The sequence below is a fragment of the Lepisma saccharinum genome, chromosome 16, assembly GCF_977018435.1.
Source record: "Lepisma saccharinum chromosome 16, izLepSacc3.1, whole genome shotgun sequence".
Classification (NCBI taxonomy): Eukaryota; Metazoa; Arthropoda; class Insecta; order Zygentoma; family Lepismatidae; genus Lepisma; species Lepisma saccharinum.
The window spans coordinates 38,314,282-38,340,649 of record NC_139244.1 but is presented as its reverse complement, the minus strand read 5'-3'; the positions used below and the strand labels follow the sequence as shown (position 1 = coordinate 38,340,649).

The 26,368-nt window shown below is 37.9% G+C and overlaps 2 protein-coding genes across 2 annotated transcripts; one reads left to right on the top strand and one right to left on the bottom strand.

Annotated features, from left to right (window-relative positions):
* Window positions 1-826: 826 nt before the first annotated feature.
* On the bottom strand, window positions 827-4,372 carry LOC146000410 (DDB1- and CUL4-associated factor 17-like). Its single transcript, XM_083138009.1, has one exon. It carries the CDS (start codon window positions 4,070-4,072, stop codon window positions 2,447-2,449), a length of 1,626 nt encoding a protein of 541 aa, XP_082994135.1. The 5' UTR covers window positions 4,073-4,372; the 3' UTR covers window positions 827-2,446.
* A 3,638-nt stretch (window positions 4,373-8,010) lies between these two features.
* Window positions 8,011-26,322, top strand: LOC146000560 (uncharacterized). The gene is made up of 3 exons (XM_083138308.1): window positions 8,011-9,514; window positions 20,851-20,946; window positions 26,288-26,322. The coding sequence occupies exons 1-3, from the start codon at window positions 8,011-8,013 to the stop codon at window positions 26,320-26,322; spliced, it is 1,635 nt and encodes a 544-aa protein (XP_082994434.1).
* Window positions 26,323-26,368: the final 46 nt, after the last annotated feature.

Genomic DNA, 26,368 nt, shown 5'->3' with positions numbered 1-26,368 from the left:
GAAAATAGAAGACCAATCGGCTCGAGAATATCTAGAACATCTTAATTCTATGCTTGATCTTATGGGCATTCCAATTAACAAAAGGCTAGAGTATTCAGCAGTGTTTCACCAACAGAGCTGTGTACTGGTATAGAACTCACAAACGTATGTTTTTTTCATATGATCATTTTCAAAGGGAATTCATGAAACAATTTGCAAGTCCGGAAATAATACAGTCTCAGTTATCAATATTAAGGAACAGGAAGTATTATCCGGGCATACAAGAATGTAATTCTTAAGAAACAAAGTGAACAAATCAACAACAATTCAATATAAATTTTAGATTTCCAAATATTCAATTTTACCAAATCCCAGTACAGGTATGTAACAATGTAAGTTCACTCTACTGTAAAAAATTGTAGAAGTTCTTGACAAAAAGCATAATTTCTTGACTTACTTGACATTCTTTAAAGGTAGTCACCCTGTAATTGCAGGGCCCATATTGTTTTTATTGCTAGGAATGCAGCATTTAAAGACCAAAGCTCATGTGCTATTGTAATAATTGTTGCCACACTTACCTCTACTAAACAACTTTTTTACTGTTCTGAGTTATCTTCCGCCATTCTTACACGATCCATGCTCTCCAAGTATGAAATCAACAGTGTGGCAAAGCTGTAGGCAGCGTGAACGTCAATTGTTCATTTCAACAAATATGGTTTCCATACTTTTATACGGAGAATCATTGTGAGAATAAAAAAGCTTATTTTACAACTTCTACAGATTAATGAACAATTTCTACACCTCACCCCAAAATGTTAACCTCAGATAAATCATTGCGACTAATTATTTCGTGAGTATAAGAAGTAGCATAGAAATTACAGAAGGGTCCGTTATTGTAAATTCTTGCCAAATAAATAAATAGTAATATACCAAGTATTCCTTCAAAGAGATGTCAGTATCAAGTTAAGACTTCAATAAATACTCTGCGTTCCTTCGCATAATAAAGAACATTCAGGTAAAATTAATATTACAAAATAATATCACACGATGTTGCATTATGAAGAAACACTTTTTGATATTCAGAAAATAAAAAAAACCTACAAGATTTCAATCAAACAATTAAAATGAATATCTCACAAATACATGAAGAAAAATGGAAAGAGAATGCATTATAATAAAAATAATAGTATAAAAATTATTTTATATGATAGGCTTGTACTTTACAAACAACAAAGAAATCACCACAGATTTATAAAAATATATTTTTTTTTTTATAAAGTTTGGTTCAAAACAAAAGTTATCTTTTTTTTCTTCCTAAAACAAACCCAATCCAAACTTTTTGGTCACTTGTCTTACAGAGTATTTTTATATGTTATTGTATGAACAAATTTACTCAAATTACAACTGTAACCAATGGTGGGTCTCATTAGAGTTGACTATAGTATATATATATAAATAAATAGGTGAAACCAAGAAAGGAAAGATTTCACTCGACCTTACTTTCAGGAAATCAAAAGAAAACCTCATAGCAACCAAAACTAAGAGCCGGATGAAAAAACTTACGGTAACAATGCGATCTCGTCCCAACATATTTCTTCATTTACTTATGAAAATGAGTTTGTGTAGCATTTTCAAAGTTCGTGGATGTATCTCTTTCATCGTGGAATCTATTTCACTGGAAATTCATGTATTTTTCAAGAGAAATATCTCTCCGATACACAATTACCGTTCCTTTCATTTCCTTCCTCTACGAGAACCTGATGTTGTGTACGTTTGATGACGTAATCCCCTGTCTGTGTTTCCAACCAAGCCATTGTTTTGCAAGATGATGACAATTTTAACTGTTTGCCTAACCTAACCTTGCCGTGCATGGTTCGTGGGGCTATTCATGCATGGTATGTGTTTGCCTAAGCTAACCGAACCCAACCTTACCATACATGGTTCGTGGGGCTATTCAAGAATGGTTTGTCTTCAGTAACAAGGAAGTAGGTATTTTTCGGTGAAGAAGGTTGGAAACACTGCATACCCACTGATGATCGACAACGCACCTCAAGCTGTGTATGCCATATTGTGTGGTACGAAAGCGAAAAAAGGAAGAACAATAATTACTCGTAATGTCAAAAATAGAAATTATTTTCGTGAGAAAAGCAAAATCCCACCTTAAAGAATGTTTCGTAATGCACAAAAGGTAAGTACGAATGTTAAAAATTATGAAATAAACGAGTGAGAAGTGTTGGGACGAGATCGCATAGGTAATGAAACTTACAATTACAAACTTATTCATCATAACCATAGTAACAATATTCCATAAGTGGTTTTTTTTAAAACCTTTATTTTAGCACTGATATGTATTCAAAGTATTCACCCCATTTTGTTCAAAAAGTGCAATCTTTCCCTTCTTGATCTCACCGGTTCATATACATATATATATACTACTTAAATCTCATTTGCACTTTAAACTCACACGTTACTTTTGGTGTCCTGTTGTACTCTTTCTTCTTTTCTTTTGAGCAGCAGAAGTTGATTTGACACTACTTTCAACTGTTTCTACAATGTTCTCTGTAAGTTGGTATGCTAAAAAACATGTTGTATGGTGTTGCTTCACTTTGGCTATTAATAAAGGTCCATCAAAATTTAAGGAAATGTGTGCAAGGTAGGTTGTCATGGATGGCAAGTTTCTTTCAATTGGTACTTTTCTAATTAACTGACCTGAAAGATTATCGTAAATAAGAACTTCCTCAAGCATCATGGTCTCCGCTGAGCCTGAATCACTTGCTGTGAAAATACCTAACAAGTCAAGTTCATTTTCATAGCTGAATGTTAGATCATGAGCAGAACTGATGCAGGAGAAGTAAGAATTCCGAGGCCTGGTGAGCCTTCTGCCAAACGAGCTTTTCTGTTCCTCATCTGGGTCTGTTACCGTTTGAGAATACTTGGCATCATATGTAAACCACTCGTCTAGCAAGGGCCCATCTTCTGTGTTCAAAATCTTATAAATCAACACTTGAGAACTGGACAGGTGAATCACTTTTGATGTATCATCTGGATGAAACATAACTTGCTCTGGATCTATCTGGTCCAATTGTTCCAAAATACCATTTTTAATTGGCTTTTGGGTTTCTAAATCGCAAATCATATATTTGCCATTAGCTGGATGGCAAATATAATGCCAAGGATGTCCACCAATCTGAAGTTGATGCCCAACTGTCTTAATCCCCATCAATAATGGAGGAGTTTCCGTTATAAACACATTTTTCACCAGACCCATGCTGGGTCTCCCTAACACATATTTTCTGCCATTATAATCATATGTTTCACCTAATTTAACACTAATCGTTGTGAATTTAGCAAGAATGTACTCCAAACTGTACACTTTCACCATTGAATCTGAATGAAGTGTCAACAAAATACCCTGATGAATAACACTGTCCACAACAGTTTTACCAAAAATTGACTTGGTAATTTCAAACAGGGCTTGAAACTCAAGATGTGGAAACACAAACACTGCCATAGCCATGAGAATGTCATTACTTCCATCATTCTGATTGGCTAAGACTTTATTGTTACGTGTTGATTTTAAAACCAGTCTTCCTGCCTCTTCATCCAGCAAAATCTCTACAAATTTGTAAACTGGTGATAGGTAGACATCTTCTAGAAAAGCACCTGTGTATAAATCCCGTCTAACAAGATACCTATCGTAGGTGATATAAAACAACGATGCACGATGGCCTTGATTTTTTAAAGGCACTTGGGTGGTATTGGCCTGCCAAACCTCTAAATCGTACCATCTTGGTTTAGATGGGAAACTATACAGCTTCTTCAAGTTATTCTTGCCATCCCCGAACAACGAAAAGCATTCCACCGTTTTGTCCAGTGTATTATGTTTGTATAAGTTTCCACATTGGTACAAAATATCACCCGCACTCGAAGATAAATGGCATACTTCTTTAAACTCTCTGTTAGGATTACAAACTAGTTTCTTCAGCAAACGCTGATTATGACGATAAACACTATGACGTCCTAAGCCATATTCTAACATTATACGGTCCTCTACCACGGACGTGTGAACTTTCCTCTTTAGCATTGTATACATCACCGACAATGTTCCACTTATCACAAAATTTTGGCCACTTCAGATTCATATTATATCTGGTAATAGCTGTCACAACAAAGGCATTTCCCTCTCATTGTAATGAAAGTGAGAGCGTTTACATTTTGGTTGTGTGTTTTTTGTTGGCTGGACTCAAGTTGATGCTGAGTACGAGCATAAAAAGAACACTAAAGAATTGACAAAATTATACGATGTATCTCAAACAACAATACAATGAGACACAGTGTACAACACACGGAAACTTTCTACTCTTCTCTTTGATGCACTTCTTGCCATTAAACATCGAGCCATTTTCAACAACGATATAATCCATATATAATCGAACAAAGTCGAGTATTACAACAATCGATAACTCCTAGATAGATGACGTCACATGAAGACCCTTCTACATTGAAATGCTCTGAAAAATACATTCCAACAGAAGTTTCTAATAAATTTGAGAGATGATATTAAAATAAGCACCATTTGTTTGGTCATTTTCAGTGCAGCGGCTTTGTAGGGTGTAAGAGTGTGCATTGGCGGATTTAGTGGGGGACACAGGGGCACGTGAATTCCCCGCAAGCCATTTTTAAGAATTTCTAAAATGGATGACATTTTTATATCGCAACGAATAACAAAAACGTTTGAGCAACATAAAATAAAATCCTTCAATAATATCCTTTCCAAACTGGCCAAGAATAGAAATAACACTGTGCGACAATGAAAATTGCCGCAGAACAAAAACATGTGATTCCTATGGAGTTCAGTGCCCTGATGACGATAGTCAGGGACGTAGCTAGGTTGATCAGTTCGGGGGGGCCCAAAACTTAAGTTTTTTTTCTATCAAACCATTAAAAACTAACAAACTATTAATATACCATACAGGCCTACATAACTATATGTACAGGATATATATATATATATATATATATATATATATATATATATATATAATCTTGTTGGAAGAGAACATTATTCTCTCCTGTAGCCCCCAAAAATTTACGGAAATAGACTCGCGAAATCCACGGTCATTATTCGGGATTCTAAATGCAGAATGAACTTATTGACTTAATGGCATCTAGACGATCTTTAAAAATCCATGTAGTATCTATTATGTCAGATTTTTGAGACACCAAGAACAATGTCTTTAGCCATTACTCCTTAGATTTGTAAATTTGCTCGAAGAAAATTGAGAAGTAAGTAGAGAAAACCCTCTTCCGTGGGTTTACATATAAAAGGGTGCTGGTATCAGGTGTACGTACAAGTATGACAACGGCGCGAAAATGAAATGTTTGTGTAATAAGTTCAAGATAGGCATCCCATGTATATTGTTTATACCAGAATCGAATCCGGCGGTCTTTAGTGCAAGGCGACACCCTTAACCACTATTCTATGGGACATGCACGAGTCTTTTGTGGCGTCGTACTCTATACATTGGAAAATGATGACGATATATATGAAATTTTATGCACACATCTAGTTTCTTAAAAGTAATCTTCTTTGCGAGGGTGCAAAACTGTATATACGATGGCAATAGAAACAACAAAATTCCCGCGCGCTCAAATTATTGCGCTCTAGTCTTTCAAGGTTCGATCCCTGGTAGAAACTCCAAAATTTCTGTGATGGCCTAACATCATGAGGACAATTGGGAAGTTACTTGAAATCAATATGTAAGCGATTTCCACTCTCAAAACTAGATGGGACTCGATGTAATGACCACGCGTCACCAAATGGAAAACACTTCGGAGGCTTTGTCCTTCAAAATTAATTTTACTGAATAACTGTATTTTTCATTAGAGGACCTAAACATGGCTTTTTTGCACAGTATAATGTTGTTTTCTTTCACCATACTTTTATAGCTTTTGATTCAAAGGATTCCACTCCTGAAGCATGAGCATGACGCACTACGAAACCAGAGGTCCAAGGTTCGGACCTTGGACAGGTGTGGTTGCATCATGTCTCGCATCGCTCTTCCTTCGGATCATCATTCAATCTCATCGTCGCATTTAACCGAAGAGGTAGAAAAGCGGCGTAAAATAATGAAATAGAAATTATTGATTGACTTGGTTAATTTTACTTCACTTTTCTGACACTTTTTGGCTAATCGTGAAGATGAGAATGAGTTAAGATTAACTTGATGAAAGGACCATCACGAAGAAGACACATTCTCAGGCCGGGATTCGAACACGGGACATTCTGCTTCGTATCGTAACCTGCTAACCACTCCACCACGGAGTTGTCGGCCCAAATAGAAATGAAAATTAGAAAATGCCGTCTTGAATTTGCAGGAACCGATTTCACCAGCAAGGGAAAAAGATTTTCGCTCCCACTAGATAGGCAAATAACAGAAAATTCTTGATAAGTAATTTGGCTCTCCATATTTCATGATATTATTATGTAAGTAACTATTATTCGCTATATAACTTTGGATTAATTTTATTTGTATGTCGAGTCAACTTTCCCGCAAGCAGCAGCCACAGCGTTTGCATTTGCGGGTGGAGGCCAGAGTTGCTAAAGGTGCAGGAATTTTAAATAAATTCAATTCGCATCCAGGAGAGAAAATCAGCAAGCGTAAAGGGTTCTGGACCGTAAGGAACCTCTTCATCTGTAACGTTTTCAATTCGGTCCATGAATTTTTTTAAAATAAATTTCATTTCGGTCTAGGAACCTAATTTCCTGAAGAATTTAAATACGGTCAACGAACATTTTTTCCCGGATCAGTTTAAATAGGGTCAAAGTTCCGTACTGAAATGAAACAATTCGCAACTTGGTACGAATTTAGATTGTGCGAGAGAAAAGGTTCCGGTCCTATAACGGAATCCTATAGAACAAATTAGAATGTATGGGTTTCATAATCTTTAACAATCCCAGGGTTGTTAATGGTCCAGGTATTGTAAATAAATTCATTTCACATCCGGGAGAGAAAATCAGCAAGTGTAAATGTTTTCTAGGCCTCAATTCGGTCCAGGAACTTTTTTCAGTATGAATTTAAATACGGTGCAGGAACTCTTTTTTTGGTAAAATTTAAATACGGTCCAGGAACCTTGTTTTGCGGCTGAATATAAGCCCTGTCCAAGAACCTTTTTTCCAGGATCAATTAAAATTTGGCGCAGGAATATTTTCCGGATCAATTTAAATACGATCCAGTATCCTTTTTTAATGGACACTACTAGGACCGAATTTAAATTGTGCGAGAAAAAACGTTCCGGTCCTGCAACGGAACCCAATAAAACCCATAGAAGTTATGGGTAGATGGACCTTTGACAACCCTGGTAGAGGCTAAATGAAGAAAAATCACAAAATATGCAGAATTTTGAAACGTATTATTTCTAGAGCATGCACACTACTATATAAAGTTGACTACATACCTCGTTTCCTTCTTTAATTGAAATGTGACTTATTCTTCATCACATGTGAGATCAATTGCGCTGGGAGTCAAACGCGGTATCCTGTGTTGGACATTTGGTCGATCAGTCGATCCTACTTCAATTTTTTCGAGAGGAAAACGAGCTGGCAGCTTCACACTCGAAATTTCAATTCGCCTACCCCCGTGGAGGAGTGGTTAGCACATCGTGCTACGATACCAGGTGTGCCGGGTTCGAATTTCGGACTGAGCATGGGTGTTTGTTGTGTCCATTGATCAATTTAATCATATCATCATTCATCCCCATCTTCGCAATTAGCCAAATGTAACAGAAGAGCAAAGTAAAATGAACCAAATTAATCGAAATTTCACTCGCAATGCATGAAAATGAGATCTCAAGCACTCCGTGATCCTACCGGAATCTCACGTTTACAGAAGCTAACTATGAAACCACTTCTTGGATTAAACTGTTCTTCGAACTTTTTACTCAAAATTAGAAGAAGAAATAAATCATGTACAAAGACACGATGTAAAAATCATATTAGGGGACTTAAACGACAAAATAGGAAGAGAAGAGATGTACAGAAGCATAATTGGCAAAGAAAGCCTGCATGAAGTAAGCAATGATAACGGAATGAGATTGATAGACTTTGCAAGCAGTAAGGAAATGGTAATTAAAAGTACTTGGCTTCCACGAAAAGACATAAAAAAGGAGACCTGGGTGTCTCCAGACGGCCGCACAAAAAAACAAATAGATCATGTTATAATAGACAGGAGACATGCCACAGATATTATGGAGATCAGTAGTTGTAAAGGTGCTGATGGTGACACAGACCACCATCTAGTGAGAATCAAGTATAGACAGAAAATTGATGTGAAAAGATCAAAAAGGGAAAATAAGAACATGATACATAATGTAGAGGAACTCAGGAATGCCAGAGTAAGAGAGGAATACCAAGAAAAACTTATGGAGGCACTAGAAACAAAAAAGGATATATGGGAGAAAGGAGAACTAGAATGTAAGTGGGAAATACTAAAAACAGTAATAGGTAAGGCAGCAGAGGATACATTGGGAAAGAAACAAAACAAGAAGAGAGAACAGTGGTTTGATGAAGAATGCTCAATATTAATACAGGAGAGAAACGATGCCAGAAAAAGGATGCTTCAACGGAGAACAAGACAGGTAGCGGAAGAATATAGAGAAAAGAGGAGAGAAGCAGATAAGACATGTAGAGCTAAGAAAAGACAGTTTGAGAGAAATAAAATAGAAGAGTTAGATGAAATGAAAGATAGAAATGAGATACGAAAGTTTTATGAGAGAACAAAAGATCTGAAGAAAGTATACCAACCCAGAGCGGTTTTCTACAAGGATAAAGAAGGAAATCTCATTGGAGACAAAAGAAAGATGATGGAAAGATGGCAGGAGTATTTCTGTGAACTACTTAACGGAACCAATGCGGAGGATAAAGAAGAGGGGAAAAGTGATGAACAGGAAGAAATAAGTGAGGAAGAGGAGGAAGAGATAATACCAACTTTAAAGGAAGTAAAAGATGCAATAAAGTCTCTAAAGAATAATAAAGCGCCAGGAGAAGATGGCATAGAATCGGAGCTGTTGAAATATGGTGGAGAAGGAGTGAAGAAGGCCATATATGAAGTGATAGAAGAAGTTTGGATAAAAGAAGAAATGCCCAGAGACTGGACAGTAGGAATAATATGCCCGATACATAAGAAAGGGGATAAAGCTAAGTGTGAAAACTACCGCGGAATAACACTACTGGATGGAACTTATAAAGTATTTGGTAAAATTTTAGCAACACGATTGGAAGATTGGATGGAAAGAATCATGGGAGATTACCAAGCAGGATTTAGAAAAAATCGCTCCACGATGGACCAGATATTTTTACTGCGTCAAGTGTTGGAGAAGTTCTATGAGTATAAAAAAGAACTTCACCAACTATATGTCGATTTTAAACAAGCATACGACAGCTTGGAAAGAAATAAGATCTACAGTATAATGAAAGAGTTTGGGATCCCAAGGAAATTGATAAGACTGACAAAAATGACAATGAATACAACGGAATGTAAAGTCAGAGTAGAACAGGAAATGACAAACATGTTTAAAGTAGAGAAAGGACTGAGACAGGGAGATTTACTTTCTACAATACTATTTAATTTAGCATTGGAAAAAGTAATCCGACAACTACCAATCAACCCTGGAGGAACAATATTAAATAGGCTAACACAAATAGTAGCATATGCAGATGATGTAGCTTTAATAGCAAGGAGTAAGCAAGCTATGGAAGAGAGTTATCAAGTATTAGAAGAGAAAGCTCAAGAACTAGGACTGGAAGTGAACACAAATAAAACAAAATATATGAAGATGGGAAATCCAGAAAGAGGCAGAAGAGAACCTTACATAATAATAAATGGAAAAGAATATGAAAGGGTGGAAGCCTTTAAATATTTGGGCTCAATAATAACAGCAGATAACAAGACAGCTACAGAAATACAGGAAAGGATAACAAGTGGAAATGGATGCTACTTTTCTTTGCAAAATGTGCTTAAATCTAAGAATGTTAGTAGGAACACAAAAATTAAAATATATACAACAATATTAAGACCCATAGTAATGTATGGTTCAGAAACTTGGGTGATGTCTGTAAGAGAGGAAGATTGGTTGTTAAGGTGGGAAAGGAAAATACTGAGAAGGATATTTGGAGCGGTAAGAGATAAAGAGGGATGGAGAATGAGAACAAATATGGAAGTACAGGAATTATTTAACCAGCCAGATATTGTAGTGAAGATCAAACAGGGTAGAATACGATGGGCTGGGCATGTTCAGAGGATGGAAGAAACACGGGTTGTGAAGAAAATATTCAATGGAAAACCGGAAGGGAGAAGGAGAAGAGGTAGGCCCAGGAAAAGATGGATAGAGGACGTGGAGGAGGACTTAAGAAGATTAGGAGTCAAGGGATGGAGAAGAAAAGCAGAGGATCGAGACGAATGGAGGGAGGTAGCCAGGAAGGCCAAGGACCTACATGGACTGTAGCGCCGACCAGTGAGTGACTGAGTGTATGTCCATGCTGAACCATAAAGTAATTAACCCAGAAAGTCACAGCTACCTGCAGTTCGTTTCGGCGCGGCCGATAACCAGAGCCAGATGAAGAGAAGATTTTATGGGAGGGGGCCTGGCTTAGGCCCCCTGGTGTGCATGAAGGGAAAGTGTGTTTTCGAAAGGTCCCCGACTTCCCAGAAAGGGACGGCCTATAAAATCACTGCCTTTCCTACCAATGCATCCGTTTGTATTCAACCAAAGTGTATATCACCGTAGGATCCGAGCGCTTCCAGTTCTGTCGGTTGCGGGACTTCTTGAGTCTTTTGTCAACATGGTGCCAATCAGAGTTTCTTGCTGCCAAGGTCGTTACACCTATGAATCGGCTCTTCAGCTTGAGTGGCAAAAGACATGTTGTACGGAGGAAAGTTGCACCGGAAAAATTACCTTCTTAAATACAGTGCGTCCATTTCCATCTTCAGCCGAGAGATCGGGAGAAGCGTGGCGGGCGGCGCTGGCGGAGATGCCGACATTTGCGGCCTGTAATGCCCGCTTATTTTTATGGACATATGCAGACATTTGTATAAATATTGCAAAACGAGCACTAACCTGTGTTATACTTTATCATCTGTAATTCATCCAAGTTCTGCCCTTATATACACAAAAAATACGCTTTAGAAACGATGTTAAGAGCCACAGATAATAAAACATTTTAATCATAGTTTTGACCAGTAACGTCCTGCTTAAGTTTATATCCTTGAAAGAGGTTTGTGTCGATGGGGATCGTTTGGAGGTTTCGAATGTGCAACACTGTATCAAGATTACGCTGTAGACGAAACCGTTAAAAGTCAATGGTGTTCGTGAGCTTCCTTGCAATCCGAAATCTCCGAGCTCGAATTTTTTGTTCCTTCGCGATAGAGCTGTGAATATAGTGGCGAGCAGATGTAAACGAAGAGCGTGTTAATTTCGTACTGAGCGCAAGAGTGTTATTATTGGTTACTTGCCGTTACTTGTTTGTGTTATTGCAGTGTGTATGTGTGCTGTGTCAGTAAGAGGATTGGAATGCCAGCCGCAAGGTTCACGTTACGAGGGGGGCTGATAAGTTCTCGGCCCGACCCAGAAGGACTTAAGCTACAGGCACGAAAGTTTCAGGCTATTCAACGTATTCTCCCCGAAAATCTACACACTTGGCACTTGGTGGATATCAGTTTGAACAACTCTTATAACACAGGTTAGTGCTCGTTTTGCAATACTTATATAAATGTCTGCATATGTCCATAAAAATAAGCGGGCATTACAGGCCGCAAATGTCGGCATCTCCGTCAGCGCCGCCCGCCACGCTTCTCCCGATCTCTCGGCTGAAGATCGAAATGGACGCACGGTACTATAAAACCTGTAAAACATCCACAGATATTTATTCGGGGGTGGTCCCTCTGACAAAACATCAATATTCTCAAAATTCTTCGAACGGACTGTGTAAAACTTTGCAATGCTCCAAAAACTGAACCTGCTCTGCAACACAAGGAAAATGCCTCATTTAGCAATTAATGTGCCTTTTCTAAGTTGGTAAGTTCAGTATGTCAGTACGTTTTAAATAATGATGATGGAATAAATCAATAAAGTTTGTTAAATGACAACGACTCCTCACAAAAATATAATTATTCTTTACGGATATCCTCTATAACGGTTGGGGGTTCGACGTGCTGACCCCACGTCACCCCATTACTGGTTAAAGATCTCCACACCTCTAGGTAGGATTGTGGGAGGGAGATAGGCCAAAGCCCTTCCAGGGCTGTCGAACCACGGGTTATTTATTTATAGATGCTTAAATATATGTGCAACCTCACATGTGTTTCCAGTGACTTATTTCAAGGGTTGTACTTGACTCAACATAATAAGCTTACTGTGTGAGGCAGATTCATATGAACCAAAACCAAAATAATAATAATAATAATTTACTTCAAAATTACAAAAATGTATTTACTTGTTCTTGTTTAAATTTTCGATTCTTCGAAAAGTTTGTTAAGGAGTTGAGTTGAGTTGGTGTTTTTAAGTCCACTTTATGCACAATAAGGCTAATCGGGACCGGACCTACAGTTTAAAGTAATATCCAGACCACTGCGTACCTGCACCCATGTATCGAACCCGGGACCCCTCGATTACAAGGCAACACTGCGCAATCGGGGAGGCATCGTTTGTTAAGGAGGATTCTCAAAATCGGTCTTCACGATATCGAGAAAAATAGGCGACTCGAGAAATCGTACAGTTTGTGAAGATAAATTACTTTTAACACGTTGCGTGTTTTAGACTGTTTCAATAGTAGAATAGATATTTGGTGCGAATACTACTTACCCGGAGATATGAGGCATCCTGCCACCATTATACTTATTTAGCGTGTATTGCGCTCTGATTCGGGACCAGTTGTAGCTGTTTGCATTTTAAGTGGTTTACCGCTTCACAAGCGGTCGTTCTTCAATCTACTCAGCTCAAAACATTGTTTGGACACAACGGCAACACTCAACGCCCAACCCTGCCTGTTGTTGACCTGCGACTGCTAGGGGTGGAAAGACCGCTCCCTCAAAATTCCGAGAAACGACGAAGTTGTAGGTTCCTACACTGATATCCACTATAGCTAGAACCAGGAAAACGAGAACGAAATGTGGTTTTGGGTTCGTTCCACTCAAATTAAGAACAGTGTATCTAACTGAAAGGAAAAAATACTGAAAAGCTATTTTGCAATATTTGTCATGAGAGTAAAATTTTCAGCAAATGTAGAACAGTTTGCCGGGGCCACGTGAACGTTTCGTGGGGCCAGTACCCCCCCGGACCCCCCTAAGGACGTCCCTGACGATAGTGAAACCCGTTTTTCGCTATCACCTAAACTTTTCTCTGGAAACGCAATTTTATCAGCGCACGACTGCATGTTATTGTTGTCGCGGCACTTACCAGCGCAGCCTGTTATACTAGGGCTCGACATTGCATAGGTGAGGGGTTGGAGAGAGAAGGGATAGATAGTCACGTTGAGGTATAGTAAGGTAAAATGGAGTTGCAGTTATTTGCAGGGTTGGCATGTTTAAAACAAAAGTGTTTAAAACACACGGCTTTGTTTTTTTACAAATGTTTTAAACGTTTAAAACAATGTTTTTTAAACATGTTTTTTTAACACATTTTGGTACTTGATATTTTATAGTCTGTGATAATTTTTTTGTTTACCCTGCCTTTTCATTGAATCTGTGTCAATTAATCCGTGCTTTACGGGTTTCGCTTATCGCACAACACTTGAGCAACCTTATGTTCTGACGTCAAACGAGAAGGCTTTTTAATTTTAGGCTAAATGCCTACGTTGTTAGGCTAGGCAGGCTAGCTGTGTATGCACAAGGTAGCAAAACTGTCGTGCGACAAGAAAGACCCGAAACTTCTCAGTTCCTTGTTTCGTACCGTCCTATACATTTGAGACTGGTGGAAGCTAGAAACTAATATCTGAATACACAATGCGTGATTTTGATCATGACGTGAATTTTTTTCTCTTGCGATACGATTCATTGGTTTGTATAACTGAATGAAGCGCAGATGCTTACTTTTGGTAACATAATTCTGTACTTAGAAATGTTGGCGGCCGGCGGCAACTATGATGGGTAGTGCCAACGTGATCAAGAAATCGGAAAAGAAAACCCTCCGCAGTGCCACCCCCTCCCCTTGCGGTTTCGCCAAGATGTTTATCCTCGTTTGGTAACGTGGAAAACAACGTGTGTTTAAGGCTCGGCTGGACCTTTGGCATGCAAATGGGCGATTTTTTTCAAATTTTCCTCTCCATTCGAAAAACCTCTTGGATATTTTAAAACATGAAACATTACATCAGGCTCGACTGAACCTTTGGCATGCAAATGGGCGATTTTTTTCAAATTTTCCTCTCCATTCGAAAAACCTCTTGGATATTTTAAAACATGAAACATTACATCAGGCTCGACTGAACCTTTGGCATGCAAATGGGCTATTTTTTTCAAATTTTCCTCTCCATTCAAAAAACTTCTTGGATATTTCAAAATATGAAACATTACATCAGCTTAGAATTCCTTCTAGAGCATTGACGTGAAATTTCGTGTAGTTTTCTTTCACTGTTGTCTAGATATTATCAATAGTTTTGTGATTACATAAGTCTTTTAAACTATTTCTTCGATTTCTGAGTCACTAATGTTTCATATAATTTTCATATTAAGTTTCTGAAAGGGAATTTTGCATGTTATTTACATTAAAGAAAATTTGTTCCATAATGACAGTAGTACGCAACCAACTGTTTAAGATCCCCTTTACCACCCTTCCATCCACTCACCAAGAAAACTGCGGTGCCCTTATATCCGCAACCGAGCAGAAACATACAAAATCTCGTCTCCTTTCCCAAACATTGGAGTTTGCCTCTAAATGATATTGACTCTGCCAGTCACAGAGGGCTTAGGATTAATGAATCTAATAACTCAACAGGAGAATCCACTTCAAGGCAGAAGAGTTGCTAGAATATAATATTGTCAAAAGATATTCTGTCTATCTGATTTTTTGCCACTTAATTACAAGCCAACAACGTTACTACTACGCCATCGACGAGGTTCAAAATGAGGAAATAGTCTCTACACTCCCTGAAAGTTTATCGGCGCTTCTTTACCCAGAAACAAATCTGGATCCCCCTATATGGGTGTGTATGCCGAAAAGTGGGTGCTAGATTCTATTGGAGGATTTAACGAGAGCAGAGGGAGGGCACCCGTGATTTCCGCAACAGTCAGAAGTTGGCAGTCCCTCCCCCAAGGCCAACGGAGCTTCCCCCCAGATCATATCATAATCCCCATAAAGTATTTAATTACGGCAGCGTGTTTACTACTCTTCTATTACTCAAAGTCAGTGGCGGTGATTGGGTGCCAAAACTGGCAGTCAAGACAGTGTACTTTCCATTCGTAGACAAGGTTAGTAATAAGAGGCCATAGTGGGGGGGTAAAAAGTGGTCGGGCAACTGCCCCACGTTACCCCGAATTGCCGCCACTGTTCTACTTATTAATCATAAAAATAAAAGTCCAATAAATAATTTTATTAGCCCACTATTATAATTAATTTATAAAAACTAGTAACAAAAGTGGAACGAGCTAAAGATCTAAAGTATAAAAGAGTATAAATGAAGAGTATTTGAAAATAAAATTATTAGAAAAATATTTGGACCTAAATGGGATGAGGAGACAGGTGAGTGGAGAAGGTTACCTAATTTAGATATACTACATAATTTGTATTCATATCCAGATGTTATAAGAATAATTAAATCAAGAATATTAGGTGGGCAGGCCATATGACACGAATGGAAGATGAAATAAGAGTTTACAGGATTCTTGTTGGGAAACCTGATGGTAAGAGACCTGTAGGAACGCCAACACGAAGATGGAGGGATAATGTTGAGATGGACCTAAAGGAAATCGGTAAGAATGAATTAAATTGTTGGGTGCGTCTGCACTTTAGGCCATTCTTCACCCTCCAATGTACATTGAGAAATATCCCCTTATCTAAAATTCTTACATACGAATTTAAAACAAGGGGTATAGAAAGCCCCTTAAGAAAATTTATAAGTGCAAGCTTGTAAAGGGACCTGCAAAAGACAAACACAACACATTAAAAAGTTAGAATCAACTAAACCTGTCTCACAGACGGTGGAGGAAATAGGTAAGGATTTAAATGAATTGTTGTTTAAAGTCCACTTTATGCACAGATAGACTAACCGGAACTGGTCCTACAGTTTAAAGTGGGATCCGATGTACCTCCACCGGGTGGAGAATGGAGATGGACCTAAAGGAAATCGGTAAGGATGGAAAAGATTGGATTGATTCTTGCCTAGGATAGGGACAGAGGCTTGTGTTGCTGCAGCCATGAACCTTAGGATTTAAGAAGGCTATATAGTTAGTTGGTTAACGGGCTAACGTAAATGAATTACTAAATAAATATATTCTTATTCTGCCGTCAGCTCACCTTATCGCACATATTGTATTATGGTGCCAGGCGTAAGCTTTTTTACATATATTTTAGAAGAATATGTACATGCTGAATTTTATATTATTTTAATGAAAAACGTTTTGTAAAATTAATTACAAAAGTTAGAAGTAATAAAAAATTCTACTTAAAAATAATCGAATAATATCGGTCGACAAATATGCTGTATAAAGAAACAAATTGAGACACTACTAAATGAGAAGAGTGTACTATGAAACAGTGAAAAGAGATCTACAACTCGAACACTCACTCACCCACCTCATGGACAGATTTAGGGCGGCCGATTCCCTCCAAAATATGTCAAAACTGCCTCTAAATCGCCAATTAACATATATTGAATGGCTAATCCCATCCCCATTACGCCTAAAATTAAGATATTTCTGAAGGTCTTTGGAACAAACAGTCTCCCAGAATTCAAAGCTCTTCCTCAGTTGAAACGCACAAAAAGCAGTTAATACAACACTAATTTAAAATTAATTTAATCAGATCAATAAATATTACTAATCAGACTGGGTAACGTGTCCACATAAAGACGTAAAAAAGGCACAGAGACAATTAATTACTACAACTATACCTACACATATTCAATTATTAATATTGATGGTATTAGCTTGAACATGATTTTGCGCAAAACGTATTATCTTTGCTTATGTGTTTGTGTCTCTGTGCGTGTGTGAGAGATGAGCAATATAAGTAGTATTTAGTATGTGATTTCCTGTATGTTACTAAACAAATCGTAGTGGACGGCTAAGTAGAAGAAAAGGCAACCAAAGCCTCCTTGCCATTTAAGTAAAATAATCGAAATAAATACACAGAAAGTCATGCTGAGTAACGTCACCAGGCAATTTTGCTTGGGCAAGCTCAAGGGTGGACAAAATAGTTCCATGTAGTGAAACTTTTAGGGGTTGTGAATGCCAAGGTTCTCTATTTTTATATTCTCATCTTTCTCCCTTTTCTTTTCCTTTCTGTCTCTCTTTCCAAGTTTCTCCCTTTCTTCCTCTCTCTCATTTCACTTTTTCTTTCTTTCTAAGTTTCCTTTTTCTTTTCAGATTTCTATCTTTTTTCTCTCTCTCTCTCTCTGTCCAGGTTCTATCTTTCATTCTCACTCTTTATTTCCAGGTTTCTTTCTGTTCCTCTCATTATTTCCAGGTTTATATCTTTCTTGCTCTCTATTTCTTTTCAGATTTCTTTCCTCCTCCCTCATTCTTCTTTTCTTTCTCTTTCTCTCTTTTTCTTCCTCTGTTTTATCTTCTTCTGATTCTCTACCTCTTATTTTCTCTTTCCATCGTTGTATGTGCAACTTTTCTATAATACCTTTGTCTATCTTCTCTCCTCTGTTTGAGTTTTTGTTTTTAAGTCCACTTTATGCACAGAAAGGCTAATTGGCACTGGACCTACAGTTTATAGTGTGATTGGAACCAATTTGCCTGCACCGAGTACAGGCCCGTAGCCAGGAATTCTTTGTAGGGGGGGGCGAAGTCAATCCTAGAGGGGGCAATTTTTAATATACGGTGTCACATTGACAGATATAGCAGAGTACACAGAGGCAGTTGCCTCCTCCCCCAAAAGAGGTAAGTAACAGAAAAGGGATGATATCTTGAAACTCCAACGAACAAAAAAACTTCGAGCAACATCAAATAGCAATATTTCGACCTTTCCAGATTGCCAAAGAATATAAAGTTTAACATAAATAGGCTGATAGGGACTGTATCTACTTGATATTTACAGGTCGATAATGTTAATGGACGATTAATATGTACCAACAGCTTTGGGCCTCTCTGCAGAACTGATTAAGGGAGCCCTTTATAAATAATAAAAAAATTCAGAATAAATTTTTACGACATATTTACTACAAAAAATACAAGAGATATTCATATGCAGATCGCATCTTCTATGTTAAATTACTAAATGAATTCTCATGTGATACACTTCAACGAAGACGCGAAACGGCTGACCATATATTCCTATACAAACTTGTCAATGGTATACTTGAGTGTGAAAATCTTATACAGTTGATAAACTTTAACGTCAATTATAAGGTATTAAGAGTAAGACAACCATTTTACTGCAATAAATCAAACACAAAATTCCATCAAAATTTTCCAATCATTAGATTATTAAGTAAACATAATAATATTGTCCCGAATGGAATTGATTTGGATTTTGCTTTTAATATTAAAAACTATCTATATAGTTTAAACAACATATTAGATATAATATACAAATAAAACAGATCTAATTCTAGAGTGATTTATTTATAGTCTCAAATACAATTTATAGCTTTCTAAATTTTGTATACATATAAACGAATTCAAATTTGAACGTTTGCTTTGTATTGATTATTCCTGTTTCCTATTTAAATAGTGGTATTCGTATAATTTCTTTATTCTTCTCAAGCTTTTATAGTTTGTTACTTGTTTATGTTTTGTTTCTTCTGTCCTTTAGTTTTCTCCTCTGTTCAAAATTTGTAATATGTATATGTACGTAATTTTTTGTATTTGTGTAACTTTTGTATTTGTATAACTTTTTGTATTCATATTTATCTATTGTTTTGTGTAATAATTACTATGTGTTTGTATCATGTATTATATATTTATGTAAATTATATTGTATATAGCAAATTGTAATGCCTATTGTAATTGGAGCATTCGCTCTGTTATAGGCGATTGGTTAATAAATAAATAAATCATGCTTCATTATGATTCCCTCTAGTTTCCAGCATGCAAGATTTTTACGCACAGAGGAATCGAACGAGAATCCAACACCATTGTGTTGTGTTATGGAGGAAAAAATGAATTAATTAAATAATAATGGCTACATATTATCTACACTTTGATGAATTGTGTAAAACTTTGTAATACATTTTTTTGTACTTGCTAAAACATTAAAACATGGGTCCTTAGTCCACCGCGGACTCTATTTCCTTCAAAGGGGAGACTCTTGAATCACTACAGACAGTGTTTACCTACTGGTTATGTTAACCATTTTGCAAAATATTGTGTGAATTATAGGTGAAATACATGTGTTTGACACCTGACAAACAAATAGGAATCCCTTGATTGATCAACGAAAGTGTCTACATTAATATTTCATATTAAGTTTCATAGAAAGAAATTGTTTTAATAGGGTGCAAATAATTTTACGGGGCGGCATGGCATTCTCTTTAACATTTTTCTTTAATTTAGATCGTTTGGCTATCATGGCCGACTCCCGCTGCCTCATAGCTATGGCTCTTAACTCGGACTATAAGAACAGTAGGCATTGCGAGCGGAGCGAGCAAGAAAATTTTACGAAATGTACTTTTCCTTGTATAAAATTTGTAATCGAGGAGGGGGGCAATTGTCCCTCTGTGCCCCTTGCAAGTGCCCTTAGCCGTCTGGAAGAAAAATGCAAGGAAAACGTGAAAACTAATTCCATCATGAGTATCCAATTGTCCTGCTATTCTTAGATTCTCCTAGTCTTGTTTTTTTACTTCAATGTTTGCTTCCCCTAGATTGGTCTTACAACCAAGTTCGGGGTGAGGACAATGCCCCCAGCCCCCTGTGGTTGCGGCACTGTTTATGAGTGTTTGTTCATCAATTTCACGTCATCACTCATTGTTACGATTAGCTAGAAGTGGCAGAAAAGCAACGGTAAATAACAAAAATTAAATATCCATTCCCTCTCTCTACCACATGATTCATTATTACCAAAAGGTAGACTTGGGAAACAAAAAGTTAAGCAGTTCCAAGTAAAACATCCAAGAAAAACATCCGAACACATTAGGCACCTTTAATACAAGACTACCGTACTTAAAATGTCACAACTGTTCTAGATACTGAAAATTGCGAAATCAATTTCCGAAGTCTGAATCTGGAAGGGACCCCCCCCCCAATCCTGATACGACATTATACGGAATCCCATACACCCTAATAAATCATAAAATCAATAAGTGTCTTTGTTATGATGCTAAAGTAACACATGATATAATTGTAAAGATGAGAGAGAATTCCAGGTAGGAATGGGTTCCGTATTTTCACAGATGGGGCAAAGCAGGCTCTCAGGGGGAGCAGTTACCCCCCTGCCCCCCTCTAGCTACGGGCCTGACCGAGTATCGGACCCGAGACCTCCTCTCTGTTTATCAATTGTCTTCTCTCCTATTTTTATCTTATTCTCTTTCTCCGTTTATTTTTGTGTGGTTCTTGCCAGTGACTTATTCCCCACACCATCTAACATCTCCCCAAAAGTTTTCAATTGTTGCTTATTGTCATTTTGACTCTAAATTTACCCTTGCACCCACCCATGAAAAATTCTGGATGAACCCCTTGCTCTGACACTATTACAACGTTTTTGAAAATTTCTCATTAGGTGGGCTGATTCTTTCCGGTGGAGCCCTCCCTCGCCCCTTCAGTGATGACAGCCTGGTGTCCCTCCTTTCCAAGAGAAGGCCATTGAGCCGCACAGGTAGGACGAAGTATTGGAAATCCCATAGCAAACACGAGATCTTGGTTTGGTGTGTCAACAGCGATAATAGGATTTCAAACAGCTGTTCACGTTTGTGAGAAGAACATTGAACGTCAAAAAAAATCCGTGTTACCAACTTTAATCTTGTTCTAATAGTTTCTTCAACACTTCAAGTTGCTCAGCAACGACTGATAACCGGGAGACGCGGGTGTAAGCCAACTGTCGTTCCTAATGATACCTGCAAACTGCGTCGTTTCGGATTGTCACATAGATTGCAAGCAAAGGTAAGCTGATTCTATTTGGAACTTTTACAAAGTATTCAGAAACGATTACAAAGTTGAATCCTCAAGTCGTTGATTTCTTGTTTTTTCAATGCCGTAAAGTGCTTTCATTTTTTATCTACGGAATACATCCTTCAGAAAACACTCAACTGACAGAAAAGGTTGTTTTGGAAAAAAAATTCAGGAGCACAAGAAAAGGGGATGTGGGGTGCGGTTAGAACTCTGTTCAGACTTCACTTTCATGGTGAAAATAGGGCAATACAAATAATTCAATTCGCTTTCATTATCATAATTTCATTGAAATGTTTTCAGCGGTTCAACTCCCCCTTAAAATAATTCTTAGCTGCTCCTATAAGGTAGATATGTTTCCCGTGCTTGCTTTCGTATTTACACTCGGTGGGTTGTGGAAGTGGTTTATATCATGCCCTTCTTACTTTGTTGCATTCTTCATTTCTTCCTCTCTTCCGCTGATATAATCATTTCTGTTTAGCTTTCGCATTTTACTTCTTGAGCGATTTCTTTGATATGAGTACTCTGATGAGTTTCTGTCACCCGAGGCTTTGTAAAACAGAGAACCCTGAATTCACTCCTTTCGGGGAAGATTTCTCGACCCCACACTTGGGTGAATGAAGATCTGGCTTTGACATCTTCACTTTTGGGCTAAGTAGTACTTCAGCCTGGCCGGCCAAAATGTGTTTCCCTTCTATTCTTCCTTCCATTACAGTTTTCATTGTTCCTCCATGTCTCAGAATACGTATACCATCGTGAATCTTCTCTGGACTATGCAACTAAGCTGTAAAAAAAGGCCCATCTCATTGTAGTCAAGCTCAAACTCAACTGCATAAAACAGGATCTACTGTATACAGAGTACCAGTGAAAGTAAGCTGTTGTCCCAGTCCATTCTTCTAGGAAATTATTTTTACGAATTCAAACCAGAACTTAGATCTTTCCAATTTTATTTTTAACAATGCCAGAATATAGAATTCTAATAAACAAATAGTTTATATTTCCCTTTCTTTTTATATCAAATTCAAATAAATTTATATCCTACAACTTAATTGATTAATAATTGGGGGACAATACGTGAGTAGTGCACGCGGCTATACGACCGAGAATTATAGATTAGGTTCCTGGATACTGATGCTAATAATAATCTAATTATCCATTGAAAATAACAAACCTAATATTGAACAAATAAATAAATATCTATATAAAGAATTTAAAGGAACCCCAATCTACTTACTTCCCCCATCGCATAGCCACACTCACCATTCACGTGTACAGTAAGAGTCACTCCACTCTTTCCCCCTTAACGGATGCCTTCCGACTGAGCAGGCTTGATTCTTCCTCATGGCTCTGAGCATGCTAGCCAATCAAAATGAGGCAAGACGTCATACAATGATACCAACTCACTTTGTGGGCAGAGGGTTATAACTATCGGTCTCCACAGACTTCCCTCGAAACATCTTCGTTTGTTACTCTGTCTATCCATTTGATCCTCAGCTATCTCCTGTAACACCGCATTTCGAAGGTTTCCAATCTTTTCCTTCCAGCTTCAGCCAATCTACGTTTGAATCCATATGGTACACTTTTCCAGACAAATGTCTTAGGGACCAATGGCGTAGCTGCTGCTCCCTCAACTCCCTCAATGCGGGATGAGCAACGTGTATGTTCTCTCTGCGCTCCTGAAATTTTGTAGATAGTGTTGCTTATACAAACAAAGTCCAATATTCGAAACAGACGTGGGTCAACAATGACACAATTCGAACTACAAATTCTATGAGTCGTGTATTCAATAGAATGAGTCGCTCCTATTGTTTACGGGTTTACAGACCGTGGAGTTACAAGATGTACAGTCACGGATATTTCTGCGTTGTAATGATCCCATAATTCTATTTTAGTTCTTCGTCTGAGGAAGACCCTGATACAGGGTTGAAACGTTACATGTTAAGTGTATTTACATGTTAATAAACTGCCTCGGTCAGCAACTTAGTGTTTTTAATTCTTCATGTATTTCGCCAGATCAAGAGTGCATCATTAGCAGTTAATGCACTTGTATGTGTTACTGGTGAACTTATTTGTGTCAATTTACACCTTTTGGGTTATCTCTGTAACATTACAAGTAAATTTAAACGATTTCATTATAACAACAATAGCAACAGATTTGTAATACCTCCGGCATAAAGAATAGTTCAGAAGTGATGGTACAAACTGTAAGGATGCACACTAGAAGACGCAAGAACATGAATCCGCAAATGCAAATTCTTGTCACGATCGACACTGAGGTGTTTGCTGATATCCATGCTCATCGTGCGCTGTTGTCTTGAAAAGGTTGTTCACTGGGTCATCCCAGTTTGGATCTTTGGTTATAACACTACCACTACTATAACATTACCTAGAAGTACTGGAGTACACCTCACATACCGTATGTTTAATAACCATAATTCTGAGCCAGGGGGGCCCAATATGACCCCTTGGTGGTCATATTATTCATAATTCGATTGTTGGGGATAATCTTATATGGAAAAATGACACGTGTCGTTTCTATTCAGTTCTCCACTGCAGCACATAATAATGTACACACCTAGTTACGGACCTGTGTTGACCGAGACTTTCTTTGCTTTGTGTACTTTTCACCCTTACAATTCGCTTCTGAATCACCCTGTATTTGTGGCTATAAAATATTTACTTGTACGTACCTCGTAGTTGCATGATTTCCATCCTCTCAGACAAAGTCTGAGACAACACCAGTATTATCACAACACCAGTATTATTTCAACAAGAAATCCAAAAATCCAGAGCCAGTATTAACACCAGAGAGGAACAACTTCTTTTAGGAACAAGGGCGGAATAATGGGGTGTTCGACTCCCCAGACCTCGTCAAACATCAACCACCACTCCGAATACTCTAAAACTAACAATAAACTGTCAATCAAAATAACATTAAATAACGGTCGTTCTTCCCCTTTTTGACATAAAGTTTAGCGATCTACCTCAGCGACGCCTAAAGTTACAATAAATCGTCAATTAACATAACGAATACACGCCCATTGCACCTTCGCACCCTTGACGTATTAAGCAATTGCACACAGACACGACGTCTAAACCAATAAACTCACAATGAACTCTTGTGGTGTAGATCAAATGAGAAGTCATCCCCATCTAAAAGATAAGTTTGTTAGTCTGTCACTGACTGTGAAAAGAAACAGAAGAGGAAATTCTTTCACTATAGCCAGTGGGGTAGCGCAGTTATCTGGCCCCCCCTGCAAGTAATATTCGGGCCCCCTTAGTGAAAAAAAATATCGAGATGATGCCAGTTATAAAACAAATGAACCTTTACCGCAAATACCCTGCCACCCAATTTTTTTGTCGTCGACTTAGGCTATATACAGATTCGAAACTAAATCAGGGTTGTCTGAATCTCCGAAAACTAACTGGAAGAAGAAATTAGAAATATTTTCTCTCACTTCTACGCAGTGGCACAGCCAGGATTATTTCTTGGAGGAGGGGGAGGCTTCATGCAGTCAAATATTTTGTTCCTGATCCTTTGTATTTTTTGATCGAAACTTTTGAAAAATAGGTTACATATAATACACATATATTGAAGAAATACGGTCTGGGTAAATTGTTTAAAGAATAGTTCACACTCCTTTTTTTGGACTTTGAGGTGGGTGCGCCTTCAGCCCCAAAAACCATCGCCTGGCAGCAACAGACCAAGATTAGGCTTCTAATACTAATAGTGAGTTATATACTCAAGTAAACTTAACCCCCCCCCCAAAAAAGTTCTTGTGGCACGGGCACGGTGTTTAATTCTTGTGTTAGTGAACCTAACTAAATATTATTATTCATAATTTTAACGATGCCATTTCTTTTCGATAGACCACTGTGTACTTTTTCATGAAACAAGAACAATTTTATTAATAGATCACCAGTGCTGGAAGAGTGTGTGTGTGAGGGGGGTGTAAGGGACGCAGGGGGATGCTATCCCCCCAGCAAATATAAGATTATTATTATTGATTAATTAATTTGGTGTTTTAAGTCCACATTATGCACTGTAAGGCTAATCGGGACTAGACCTACAGTTTAAAGTGGAATCCGAACCACTATGTGCCTCCACCGGGTATCGAACCCGGGACCCCTTGATTACAAGGCGACGACGAGCAAGGATAAGAAAAAAAATCCTAAAGCATCTTCCTTGCTGCATTGTTTTCATGTTGATCCACATGAGGATCCTTCCTTCTATCCTCTAAATCGAACAAGCAAATTCTCAGCTAGGAATTTTCACTTCGAGCACTGTATATACTGTATACACTGCGTGGTGGAATATGGGCTACTGGACCTAAGGGCAAAGGGATATTTGCCTCTGGCACCACCTCCTGAGCTTTTGGATCCCTTTGAAGTAAAATGTAACAGATGTGGACAATGTGGGAAATTTATCTCAGATCTTATTTTAATTGCATATAGAGGCTTGGGGCCCCCTGAAAATATGAAAATATTTGGTGGGAAGTTAAATTTTAAATATCACGTATAGAACTAACATTACTGGTAAAGAAAAGGTCATGAATTATAAAGTTTGTGTGTTTAGGTATTGTGTAACAATAAGGCATCGACTGGTTGAGCAAATGAATCTTTCTACTGGCTTTATAACTGTACTACACTACGTTTACGACAAACTGCGTAGATATAAAGGTATGAGATGAGAGAATCTTCCTATCGATTACCATCTGAGAGCAAGTCAAGTTTCCCGGCCCCCTCTGACTGAGATAATACGCCACTGCTTATTATCGCAGACGTCGTCATATGATATGTTACTGGGAAGCAGATTTATTTTTCGTAAATCCATTTTTTAAATGAGCGGCACTATCTGCTGAAATTCTGGGATTGTATAAAATTTCAGGAGCACAGAGAGAGAACATAGTGGGGCCCCTACACCTCGGGGCCCTCTCGCATTGCGGGGGTTGTGGGGGCGGCCGCTACGCCACTGACTATAGCCAATGAGAATGCTTATATTGTATTATGTCATGATTTGTATCACATCAATAATAAACTTTACTTTACAGGCAAGCTGAAGATGCATGCAGCCAGCGAGCTTTGAACATGTGATTCATGCACCGTTAATGGATAATGGTCGTGCATATCGT